Consider the following 12,338-nt stretch of genomic DNA (forward strand, 5'->3'; position numbering starts at 1 on the left):
ACTCAGACTTTTTTGGACTCTAGAACATGTATGTAAATGTACGTGACCTGTCCGTTCTCCTGCGTCTCTGTGTCCGTGTCGCTGTCCCTTTGCTCTCTGTCCAGATCGCTGTAGTCTCCTTTAGCGTAGCTGTGGACGTGTAGCACCTCAGCCGGACTGAGTGTCCGTTGGAAAAGCCGCTGAGACGAGCTCCCTCCGTAGGCAGCCTTACTCTCGTCACCGTCTTCGTTTGGAACAGAGCCGCCACGACTCTCCCTGGGTTTGGCTTCATGTTTAGGGCTGGTTTTCCTGCGTTTTGGGATGATATCGCTACGGTGTCTTGAGTTATTGGTGGGTTTAGCCTGAATGCTGAGGTCACTATGGTCTGTGGTGATGTTGCTAGACGGAGATTTAACGGTGTTTTTGTTGAGTTTGGCGCTAACTGCACGCCGAGATGGAGAGGTCGTGGTGTTAGGCTGATGGTGCTTAGTTCTAAGATCACAGCGCGGAGTGGTTTCTTTGGGCCGAGAGACGATGTTGCGAGGCTGGGAGGAAGCGGTGATATGGCAGGACACAGAAGTGCTATGGGTTCTGTTATGAGATTTAGGAGTGATGCTGATTGGCTGTTTATTTGACGGAAGACGAGGAGGTGGAGTCTCTAAGTGGGAGGGATCTGGCTTCTTTTCCTTTTTCAATGCTGGAGTGCCTACATCCATGCGGTCCTCGTTGTCACTCTCATCTGCAAGAAATGAACATGAGTAGGCGAGGGAAGAGGAAAGAAGAAGAAGAGAGAAGAGGAGAGGACTGTATGGTTCTTACCTTGGCCTGTTGAATCGGCCTGTTTTGCCTCACACCTTGCTTCAGGTTGACTGAGCCTGGTTCTCTTCCGCTTGACCTGCTCTACAGCGTCAGTAGAACCAGCACTGGCTCCTCTCTGCCGTTTCATCCTCACCTTCGGCCTGGAACTACTTCTGGAGAAGTGAAAAGCAGCTCAGTCGGTTACAAAGCTCATTAAAACACATGTACTCCTGTTCCTCCAACACAGTGCCAGGGAAACTTTTTAAGGAGGAAGACACAGGGTCTAATGCATTAGGTCACCATGTGAGGGTTTACTGAGGCATGATGGAGAAATAATAACTGTGGAGCACCGCAGAAGCTGTACATTCTGACATGGTTTACTGTCTAGAGTCAGCATCTGTACACAGCACAGAGACAGCATCACTGTAAGGCGGCGTGATCTTACCTCTTCCTCTGAACAGAAGAACTGCTGGTCTTCGTCTCTTTTTCTGTCTCCGTCACCACCTTCTCTCCTCCTGTCTCCATATGCTCTCGCTCATTCTCTTCTACTTTCTCCTCCTCCAGATTTGCTGAAACAGTGCCTTCGTTTCCAGTCTCTGCAATTTCTATTTTACTTTCTTCTTCATCAACCTTTTTTGACACTACTTCCTCTCTCCCTGGCTCACTCTCCATGTCTTCTATCAGTGTTATGCGCTCTGTCTCCTCTCTCCCCGTCTCACTCTCCATGTCTCCCTTCCCCATTATGCTCTCTGTCTCACTCTCCACGTCTTCTATCAGTGTTATGCGCTCTGTCTCCTCTCTCCCTGTCTCACTCTCCATGTCTCCCTTCCCCATTGTGCTCTCTGTCTCCCCTCTCCCTGTCTCACTCTCCAGGTCTCCCTTCTCCATTATGCTCTCTGTCTCCCCTCTCCCCGTCTCACTCTCCATGTCTCCCTTCCCCATTATGCTCTCTGTCTCCTCTCTCCCTGTCTCACTCTCCACGTCTTCTATCAGTGTTATGTGCTCTGTCTCCTCTCTCCCTGTCTCACTCTCCATGTCTCCCTTTCCCATTATGCTCTCTGTCTCCTCTCTCCCTGTCTCACTCTCCATGTCTCCCTTTCCCATTATGCTCTCTGTCTCCTCTCTCCCTGTCTCACTCTCCATGTCTCCCTTTCCCATTATGCTCTCTGTCTCCTCTCTCCCTGTCTCACTCTCCATGTCTCCCTTTCCCATTATGCTCTCTGTCTCCTCTCTCCCTGTCTCACTCTCCATGTCTCCCTTCCCCACTGTGCTCGCTGTCTCCTCTCTCCCCGTCTCACTCTCCATGTCTCCCTTCCCCATTGTGCTCTCTGTCTCCCCTCTCCCCGTCTCACTCTCCATGTCTCCCTTTCCCATTATGCTCTCTGTCTCCTCTCTCCCTGTCTCACTCTCCATGTCTCCCTTTCCCATTATGCTCTCTGTCTCCTCTCTCCCTGTCTCACTCTCCATGTCTCCCTTCCCCATTATGCTCTCTGTCTCCTCTCTCCCCGTCTCACTCTCCATGTCTCCCTTTCCCATTATGCTCTCTGTCTCCTCTTTCTCAGTCTCACTCTCCATGTCTCCCTTCCCCATTATGTGTTCTGTCTCCTCTCTCCCTGTCTCACTCTCCATGTCTTCCTTCAATGTTATGTCTTCTATGTTCCCTCTCCCTGTCCCACCTGTCTCACTCTCCAGGTCTTCCATCCATGTTATGTTCTCCGTCTTCCCTCTCCCTGTCTCACTCTCCATTTCTTCTTTTAATATCATACTCTCTGTCTCACTCTCCATGTCTTCCTCCAATGTTATGTCCTTTATATCCTCTCTCACTGTCCCAACTGTCTCACTCTCCATTTCTTCTTTTAATGTCATGCTCTCTGTCTCCACTCTCCCGGTCTCACTCGCCATGTCTTCCTTCAATTTTATGCTCTCCGTCTTCCCTCTCTCTGTCTCACTCTCCATGTCTTCCTTCAATTTTATGCTCTCCGTCTCCCCTCTACCTGTCTCACTCGCCCTTTCTTCTTTCAATGTTATGCTCTCAGTCTCCCCTCTCCCTGTCTCACTCTCCATGTCTTCCTTCAATATTATGCTCGCCAGCTCCTCTCTCCCTGTCTCACTCTCCAGGCTTTCCTTCTCTGTTATGTCCTTTATATCCTCTCTCCCTCTCCCACATGTCTCACTCTCCATGTCTTCCTTCAATGTTATGCTCTCAGTCTCCCCTCTCCCTGTCTCACTCTCCAGGTCTTCCTTCCCTGTTATCCCCATCTCATCTGTCTCAATCTCCATCTCTTCTTTCCTTGTTATGCTCTCCATCTCTCCTCTTGCGGTCTCATTCTCCACCTCCCCTGTCTTTGTCTCGATCTCCATCTCCCCTTTTTCTGTCCCTCCTGCTTCACTCCCCATCTCTCCCGTCATTGTCTCACTCTCTATATCTCCTCTACTTGTCTGTCCTGTCTCACTCTCTACCTCTTCTGTCCTTGTTTCTCTCTCAGTATTTACTCCTGTGTTGTTATCCATCACTCTTCTTGCTGCCTCTCCTGTCTCACGCTCTATCTCTCTTTTCCCTGTCTCTTCCATCTTGTTGACCACTTCTTCTCTCCTCATCTCACTCTTCATCTCTCTCCCTGTTTCTACTGTCTCATTCTCCATCTCCCCTGTTTCACACTCCATCTCTCCTCTGCCTTTCTCTCCTGTCTCACTCTCCATCTGTCCACTCCCTGTCTCACTCTCCATCTCTGCACTCCCTGTCTTGCTCTCGATCTTTCCTATCCCTGCCTCACTCTCTGTCTTGCTCTGCATCTCTCCTCTCGCTGTTTCACTCTCCATCTTCCCACAAACTGTCTCACTCTCCACCTCCCCTCTCTGTGATCTGTCCATGTCTGCCTCTCCTGTCTCTCTCTCTTCTTTTTCAATTATCTTATCTTCTCTATCTGTGTCTTGACTGTCCATCTTTTGTGTTTCCATCTCTGTCACTGATTCGTCTGTCTCTTGTGCCACAGACAGATTCTCGTTTTCAGTCTCCAACTCTCCACTATCTGTCTCACCCATGTCTTGCTTTATCTCACTGCTGTCCAGTTCTTCCTTTCCAGTTTCCAGCTCTCTCCATGCTGTCTCAATTTCAGTCTTTGGCTGTTTTATTTCTTCAGTCTCCATCTTTACTGTATCTGTGTCTTCTTTACCCCCGTCAGTCTTATCCTTCTCTCTGCTCTCTGTGCTGTTGTTTTCGGTCTCCATCCCTGTTTCCGCTATTTCTCTTTCAGGTTTGTTTGTCACTGTCAGACCTGCCTCTTGATCTGGCATTTCTATATCTGACTCTCTTCTTTCTGTTTTGACTCTCTCTTCCTCGGTCGCTTCTTTTTTTAGGTCTATTTTCTCTGTCTTGTCTGTTTCACTCTGTGTCTTCTCTCTTTCACTATCTGCTTCTAGGTGAGTTTTTCTGGTCTCGGTTTCTTCTCCCTTTGCATTTGCCTCTTGTGTTTCTGTCTTTCTTTGTTGTGCACTTGCGTTTCCTCTCGCTTCGTCTCCTCTCTTTGTATTGGTCTCGTTTGTTGCCGTCTCTCCCTTCTCCATCTCTCTCTCCTCTCCATCTTCATTGGCTGTTTTGGTCTCCCTCTCTACTCTGGTTTCAGCAGGGCTGCTGTTGCTGAGCTCTCCCGCTTCTCCTGGTGTCTTTCCATCCTGCAGGAACTCTGCCGCTTCTGGTGTGGGTTTGGAGTGATCGATTATCACACTGTCCTTTCCCGCCTTCCACAGTTTATATCGCTCTGGCTGGAACTTTCGCACAAATACGTCCATGGAGATCTTCACCATATCTTTACGGCACAAACACTGTGAGAGGAAAGAAGAAAACAAAACACCAGCAGTCACTCTATATAGCAAACTGCCATTTTACTCTAAACTCACCTTACCATATAGCAAAATCCAACTGATGTTTAAGTTATATCTCTTACATCGTCGCATCCTCTCACATTATTATTATTGTTATTATTATTATTCCTTTCTGCATAATTAAAAGCTGTTTTTTTTAAACTGTGATTGTTGTCATGGTTACACAAGTATGCAAATTAACTCCTTTAACCACAAAATTCTCATTCAGTTATTCGAGTTAAACCTATTATTCAGTCACTACTACTACTGAATTATCAGGAATGGACAAATCATTAGTCCAAGCACCTGAGGCAAACAGAGGTCATATCCAGGCAATTATTATTATTATTATTATTATTATTATTATTTTACACATTTGTTGCAGTGAGGACAAGTAGACTGAAAAACCAAATAAATAAAATAAACCCTAGTCCTTACTGAATTTTGCAAAACAAAAGCTTTCATTTAGTATGTATGTGTAAACATAATGCCCTTTACTGTTCCTGTCAAAGTTTCTTTTTTATTAACTCTATTTTAGGAATTTTTATTCTTGGCCACAGCAGCCCTTTGCCTGCTCACTAAGGGTTAAATTCTCAAGCAGCTTTAAGCCAATCTGTATCCCTGGGTCTAGTGTAGTCTAAAGTGGTCTAGCTTAGGTTTTTTGTTCAGTATGAGTCACAAGTAAATGTACGTTGAAGACACAAGCATGTCTGCTCTAAATATTCAACCGAACAGTCTCGCATATCTCTGTCCTCAATTTCTCACAGAATTTAAAAACCTCGTTAAACTACACTTAGACAGACCGATTAATGACTTGTCCAGCCTTCAGAATCAGCAGTTGGGCAAATTTCTCGAGTTATAGACTACAACCCCAATTCCAGAAATGTTGGGATGCTGTGTAAAACTGTAAGTAAATGTAAATATAAACAGAATGCAATGTTATTCACAATAAAACATAGAAAACATATCAAATGTTAAAACTGAGTAAATGTACCATTTTAAGAAAAAAATGAGCTAATTTTGAATTTGATGGCTGAAACAATTCTCAAAAGTTGGGATGGGGACAACAAAATGCTGGAAAAGTAAGTGTTACTAAAAAAAGAAACAGCTGGAGGTTAATTGGCAACAGGTCAGTAACATAATTCGGTATAAAAAGAGTATCTTAGAGAGGCACCTAGAGAACTCTGGTATGGGGGTGCATTAGTGCCTATGGAATGGGCAGCTTGAACATCTGGAAAGGCACCATCAATGCTGAAAGGTATATACAGGTTTTAGAGCGACATATACTTCCATCCAGATTCCATCCCATTTTTACTTCTTAGAGACTCTGCCTCTCTAAGATGCTCTTTTTATATCAATCACGTTACTGACCTGTTGCCAATTAACCCAATTAGTTGTAAAATATTCCTCCAGTTGTTTTTTTTTAGTTACACTTACTTTTCCATCCTTTTGTTGCCCCGTCCCAACTTTTTTGAGACATTTTGCGGCCATCAAATACAAAATTGCCTTATTTTTTTCCTTAAAATGGTACGTTTCCTCAGTTTAACGTTTGATATGTTTTCTATGTTCTATTGTGAAGATCATCTGGGTTTATGAGATTTGCAAATCAGTGCATTCTGATTTGATTTACATTTTACACAGCATCCCAACTTTTTTGCAATTGGGGTTGTACTAAATTGATTAAATGTAAACCTCTTCATTAACTGCCGAAAGCTTTACCAATGCAACTGCAGAAAGCAACAGTTGCTAAGGATTGATTGGAGGCCCGAGCAAACAAGGTGCATGATGACCCGGGGCTGGTCACACGGTATGAAGGTTTAATATCAGCATATCCTCACACTTACTAATGCTGCCTGCTTTCCATAGTCGATCCAGCGCTGAGTGGCGAAGTTTGTAGACTCTGCACAGTTGAATCCATGATTGAACCCGGCGTGATAGGCGTAGGGGAAGGTCACAATAAACTGACCTGCTTCCTGTGCAACCTGACAGAAACAAGAGATAAGACTTTAGACTTGTGTCTCAAAGACTAGAATTAATTTTCCTTAACCTGAACCGCAGTTACTTTATTTTCAAACATTAATACAGAGTTATTCTGTATGAAGCATACCTCAGGATTAATACATGGCAGCTACCAGTGAGTGCGTTCACAAAAAAAGTTACATTCCTACGTAGTACTTAGTTCCATTATCTCGAACATATAGGTCAAGTGTTTTGAGTCTATGTGGTGAATCAAATGCTATCTTGGATGCTAATTAGGCAATTAGCAAACAAGCTATTTGTACAATCACTAATTTTGTTGTAGCTAACTACTAAAGCTAATGTTCTTTTCTTCATGATGCAGTATCTCTGCACAGTGTACTGAGCAGGGGTGATTGACATCCCTCTCTCACATACTTTCAGCCTGCTATTCTACTTAAGCAGCACTAAAAACCATGGCAGAAGTAGGGAGAATTGGAATGGTTTAATCCTATTCAAATATAGAGTTATCTGTGTAGGCTAGTCATGTTAATATAGTTTTTAGTTGCTAGTTTGATGATATTCCCGCATTTCATTTCCTTGGGTCGGTGCAACATCAAACACTCCATGTTCCACAAAATACAAATCAAAGAGTTCTCTGATAGATGGGGGATGCATTAACGCCACAAACTTTTTGAAGTCATTATAAGAGCTATTTCTGATTATATATTCACAAACGTTTTCTCTTCTCATTTTACTTCTCACCCCAAATACATGGAATCATTTTTCATACCGCAAACATCAGTTGACTGAACGATGTAGCTACCAGCAACCAAACAACAAAGGGAAAAAACCCCACAAAACTTCTTTCACTGCGCATCACATGTCCGTCCGTCCTCCATCCATCCACCCGTTTTCTGTACTGCTTATCCTACACAGGATCGCGGGGGGAGCCTAGAGCCTATCCCAGGGAACTCTGGGAAAGAGGCAGGGCACAATCGTACACACGTTCACACACTACGCACAATCTGGAAATGCCAACCAGCCCTGTACTTCTGGGGTTTCCTCACCAAGTCCGAAGACGTGCGTGCTTCAGGGTGAACATGCAAACTCTGCGCACGGCGGAGGTGGGATTCGAACCCCCAACCCTAGGTGTGAGGCAAACGTGCTAACCATGCACGTCACACAATTTATGAAATCTAAAAATTTGAATATTAATTGAACAGACCCTATTGCCAGCTGATTTTTTGGTGCCTTTTGTGACATTATCTCATTTGAATTAGCAAAATGCAAATATAAAAGATATGTAAATACATTCATGCATTCATGTAAATAATTCCCTTTGTCTGCTTTTTTTGTTCTTTGGCTGTCTATCTTCACTCGAGAACAGACGTTAACAAAAAAACTCATTCAAATTGGAATTATTTACATAAAAGCAGCTCCGGCCACTTTCTTCCCTTTCTTCCTTTCAGTGCATGAATGAGTGATGTTCGTGTCTGCAATTATGACTTTTCTATAAAAAAATAAAAAAAAACCAATAAACAAGCCATTGCTTAGACAAATCAAATGTGAACTACACTGAAAGTTTAGAGTTAGCATTTCCAGCGGTGTTTCTTCAATTAAAATGGGTTGTCAAATCCGGAAATGTTTGAGGGGTATAAAATTTTTTTTAAAAAGCCATTCGTTTTGCTGTTGCCAGTAGTAACTGAGAGTTTTAGAGTTAATTAAAGCAGCTGTAAACAAAACACAAACCAACCTTCTCAAGAGGGATGCCATACTTTCTTAGTATTGATGGGGAAATCAAAGTCATTTTGTGTCGCAAGAAGGCTTCACAGCTTTGTGCACTTCCAGGAAAAAAGCCTGCAAAGCACAATCAGATAAACAATCAGTATGCCCAAGCAGTCTCACAACTGCCAGACGGAACACGTGGAATCCTGGGATTCATAGGAAAAGTACACCAAAATATTCAAATGCAGTCATTGTTTTCTTTAGCTCAAAGACTTGGTGTCCCGGGCTTGCTTCTTTAGTTTTGCCTTGGAGCTATGATACTAACAAGGAATGAGAGATTAAAGCAGACAGTCTGTTCAAACTGTATGCCTAAATCATCACATCACAACTGCGACAGAGTTCTTCACTCTCAAGTACGCTTATTCGTGTGCTTTTTTCCACTATATGTCAGCCAGTTATCTTTAAAATGTCTGAAATTATGTTAAAACCTATAGCGGTGCGCCAAAATCATCTTCAGACAAACAGCAGGTTCAGAAATGGAGGTGAGGCTAAAAGTTTTCCAATGGAGATTAGTCCTGTAGCTCCAGTACAACATTAAAGAAGCAAACTGATAAACCATATCTTGGCTAATTGACTGCATTTGGGATTTTTTTGTTTTTATTGTAGAAATGTTCCTTTAATAGTGAATCAATTCTAATGAGAGAGAGAGAGAGAGAGAGAGAGAGAGAGAGAGAGAGATAGAGAGAGAGAGAAGAGAACAAACATCTGCTCCAATATGTGGCCAAACATTTGAGACACTTCAGCAGAGGCAAAGCCACAAAAGAACAACAACAACAAAAAAAAGCAGACTTATTCCTACCTTTAGCGAGACGTTCTAATCGCTTCCCATGTTCTGGCGGCACAACGTACCTGCACAGGTGTACACACTTAGTTACTTAGTCAGTAGATATCTATTTGCCTCTTTAAATACAACACTTAAAAAGCTCTAGGAACTTCAGTAATTTGAGCACATCCTCTTAACGGAGGTATAGGATTGTGATTACTATTCTGTTCTATCACGGTAAAACCGACTAGGCTGTTTAACAGACTAAGCAGAATTCAAGAGCATTCAATATTTCATAAAATGTCAAATATTTCTCTCAAGTCAAAGTCGGTGCGCTTTACTGACCAAGGGCAGAAGCTAACAAATGTTGTAAAAAATAAAAAAATAAAAAAGAAAGACAAAAAGTTCGGGTCGTCTTATAGATCACTTCTTTACTAAAGGCAGCACTGCTAAAAGAAAGGCTCAAGCAGAGCCAGAGTTTTCCTGCTATCAGACTACTTTAAATACAGGTAAGGGTGTTGATTAAATTTTTCTCTTATCTAATTTTTTTCCCTATTATTTAGTTGCACGTTACATACGAATGCACTCACTGTCAATAATAAGGGGTTTAGAGTCCTTTAACATTGATGAAATGAGAAAATTAATTACTGTGGGGTTTGTTTGTTTTTTTTTTTTTAAAGAAATCCTTAAGAAAGTATAGAAATAAGAAATTATGAAAATCCTCTGAACGTCCTGTTCACACAGAATTGAGAAGTCAGTCAGCATGTGTCAATCCGTACAGGATTCTGATGACGTCACATAATGCGTCTTCTCCAAATCTGAGGTAATTTTGAAAAACTGCAAGCTGCTATTAATATTGCAGCGTTTGCTTGATTTTGTGTTCATTTCTGCGATCGAAAAAAAAAATCACAAAATCCTGTAGGGACCGATGTGTTATGTTATCATCAATACTGCTTTCAATCAACAAAAAACACTGTTCGGTGCTTGTATTTGTGAAGAAATATGTCTTGTTGGAAAATGTTCTTGTTCAGAACACGTCACGTTAGTGTACTCAGACTAATGGATGTGACTAAATTAGGGCTGTACCAGGACTTGGGTTCTCCAAAGTGCAGATAGTTGATACTGTAGAGATCCATGTCCTCAGTGTGCCAGGCAAACGTGCTCTTCCACATCCCGAAGTACAGATACGGTGTGTTCACCCCTTTAATCTTGATGCCACTCTCTCTCTCCACTGTGTCCAGAATAGTGTTCAGATGCCCGATATTCCACTCGTTTACGTCCTGCACAGAAATGTACAATGACTCAGACACATGCACGAGGCACAGCCAGTAGGGAGTCTGTGCATCATGAACCGTATTCTAATTGTTATATCTGCATCCGATAACCCAGTCTGCATAAGTGCCATGCTCAATATTTTCTAAAAAATATTTTAAGTCAGACTGTGTTTACTTTTAACATTTGAAAAAACCACTAAGTCATAAAATATTACTAAGGAACTGTCTTATTTTTACTCTAAAGTTTACACTTAGAGGAACACATGCCTGTGACAGTCTGTGAAAAACTGGTACAACAGCATGAAGAATGGTTACTCACTGGATCGTAGAGAGTTCCGTTGACATCCGCTCCATAGAGTGGAGGACTAAACGTGAGATTCTTCCAGTACTTCCTCTCCAGCTCATCAAAATCTACATACCGGGGGTTGCAGAACCTGTGACAAAAGAGTCAGTGGACAGCTGACTGGAGGAAAGAAGACTCTTAAAGAAGATAAACTGGAATGTGAATTAGAGATGGCATCAGAATTGTGATAAATAACCCTTGGGTGATTATAATAACCTAACTGTAAACTTTCTGTAATAAAAGAAAATCCAGGGCAACTGAGATAAATAATCAAAGTTTCTAAAAGTACCTGAAACAAATAACCACCATTATTTATCTCTGAGATAAATAATGACTGGGTGCCTGAAACGTCCGAAATAAATAATGACTGCGTGTCTGAAACGTCCGAGATAAATAATGACTGCGTTCCTGAAACGTCCGAGATAAATAATGACTGCGTGAGTGAAACGTCCGAGATAAATGATGACTGCGTGAGTGAAACGTCCGAGATAAATGATGACTGCGTGAGTGAAACGTCCGAGATAAATGATGACTGCGTGTCAGAAACGTCCGAGATAAATGATGACTGCGTGTCAGAAACGTCCGAGATAAATGATGACTGCGTGTCAGAAACGTCCGAGATAAATAATGACTGCGTGTCAGAAACGTCCGAGATAAATAATGACTGCGTGTCAGAAACGTCCGAGATAAATAATGACTGCGTGTCAGAAACGTCCGAGATAAATAATGACTGCGTGTCAGAAACGTCCGAGATAAATAATGACTGCGTGTCAGAAACGTCCGAGATAAATGATGACTGCGTGTCAGAAACGTCCGAGATAAATGATGACTGCGTGTCAGAAACGTCCGAGATAAATAATGACTGCGTGTCAGAAACGTCCGAGATAAATAATGACTGCGTTCCTGAAACGTCCGAGATAAATAATGACTGAGTTCCTGAAACGTCCGAGATAAATAATGACTGAGTTCCTGAAACGTCCGAGATAAATAATGACTGCGTGTCAGAAACGTCCGAGATAAATAATGACTGCGTTCCTGAAACGTCCGAGATAAATAATGACTGAGTTCCTGAAACGTCCGAGATAAATAATGACTGCGTGTCAGAAATGTCCGAGATAAATAATGACTGCGTGCCTGAAATGTCCGAGATAAATAATGACCGTGTCAGAAACGTCCGAGATAAATAATGACTGCGTGCCTGAAATGTCCGTGATAAATAATGACTGCGTGATTGAAATGTCCGAGATAAATAATGACGGCGTGCCTGAAATTTTTCACCTGTCTGTGTTAGCGACCTTGCGGAACTCGCGGACAGTCATGGGCTTCTTCTGGATGTTGTACTGTGTGAAAAGCCCATACCGACCCGTCACCACTTGCTGAATAGGAGCAGGAATGACCAGGTCATCAATGTCATCATATGTGCAGCGAGGCTTCCAGTCCTTAGGAGGCACAACCTGTGGCAGAAACAACAATCTGACTGCATATTCACAATGTTGATTCTATTTAATGTTGTTTTTTTACCATAACTAATTTGTTACAATGATACTGTGTTTGAAAACGTACTACATGTTTAAGG

At 42.5% G+C, this 12,338-nt stretch overlaps 1 protein-coding gene across 2 annotated transcripts in view; it reads right to left on the bottom strand.

Annotated features, from left to right (window-relative positions):
* kdm4aa (lysine (K)-specific demethylase 4A, genome duplicate a) overlaps positions 1-12,338 on the bottom strand; it is a 33,792-nt gene that overhangs the window by 19,175 nt on the left and 2,279 nt on the right. Inside the window, exons 3-11 of one of the 2 annotated variants that reach the window (XM_053636810.1) lie at positions 12,041-12,216; positions 10,739-10,853; positions 10,232-10,425; positions 9,182-9,231; positions 8,351-8,454; positions 6,483-6,620; positions 1,223-4,599; positions 799-947; positions 48-718 (exon numbers count right to left, since the gene is read on the bottom strand). In XM_053636810.1, the coding sequence (XP_053492785.1) occupies positions 48-718; positions 799-947; positions 1,223-4,599; positions 6,483-6,620; positions 8,351-8,454; positions 9,182-9,231; positions 10,232-10,425; positions 10,739-10,853; positions 12,041-12,216 (4,974 nt within the window). Of the gene's footprint in view, positions 1-47; positions 719-798; positions 951-1,222; positions 4,600-6,482; positions 6,621-8,350; positions 8,455-9,181; positions 9,232-10,231; positions 10,426-10,738; positions 10,854-12,040; positions 12,217-12,338 lie in introns of both variants that reach the window. The other variant, XM_053636809.1, reaches the window with a different exon arrangement.

This window comes from Ictalurus furcatus, chromosome 11, assembly GCF_023375685.1.
Source record: "Ictalurus furcatus strain D&B chromosome 11, Billie_1.0, whole genome shotgun sequence".
Taxonomy (NCBI): Eukaryota; Metazoa; Chordata; class Actinopteri; order Siluriformes; family Ictaluridae; genus Ictalurus; species Ictalurus furcatus.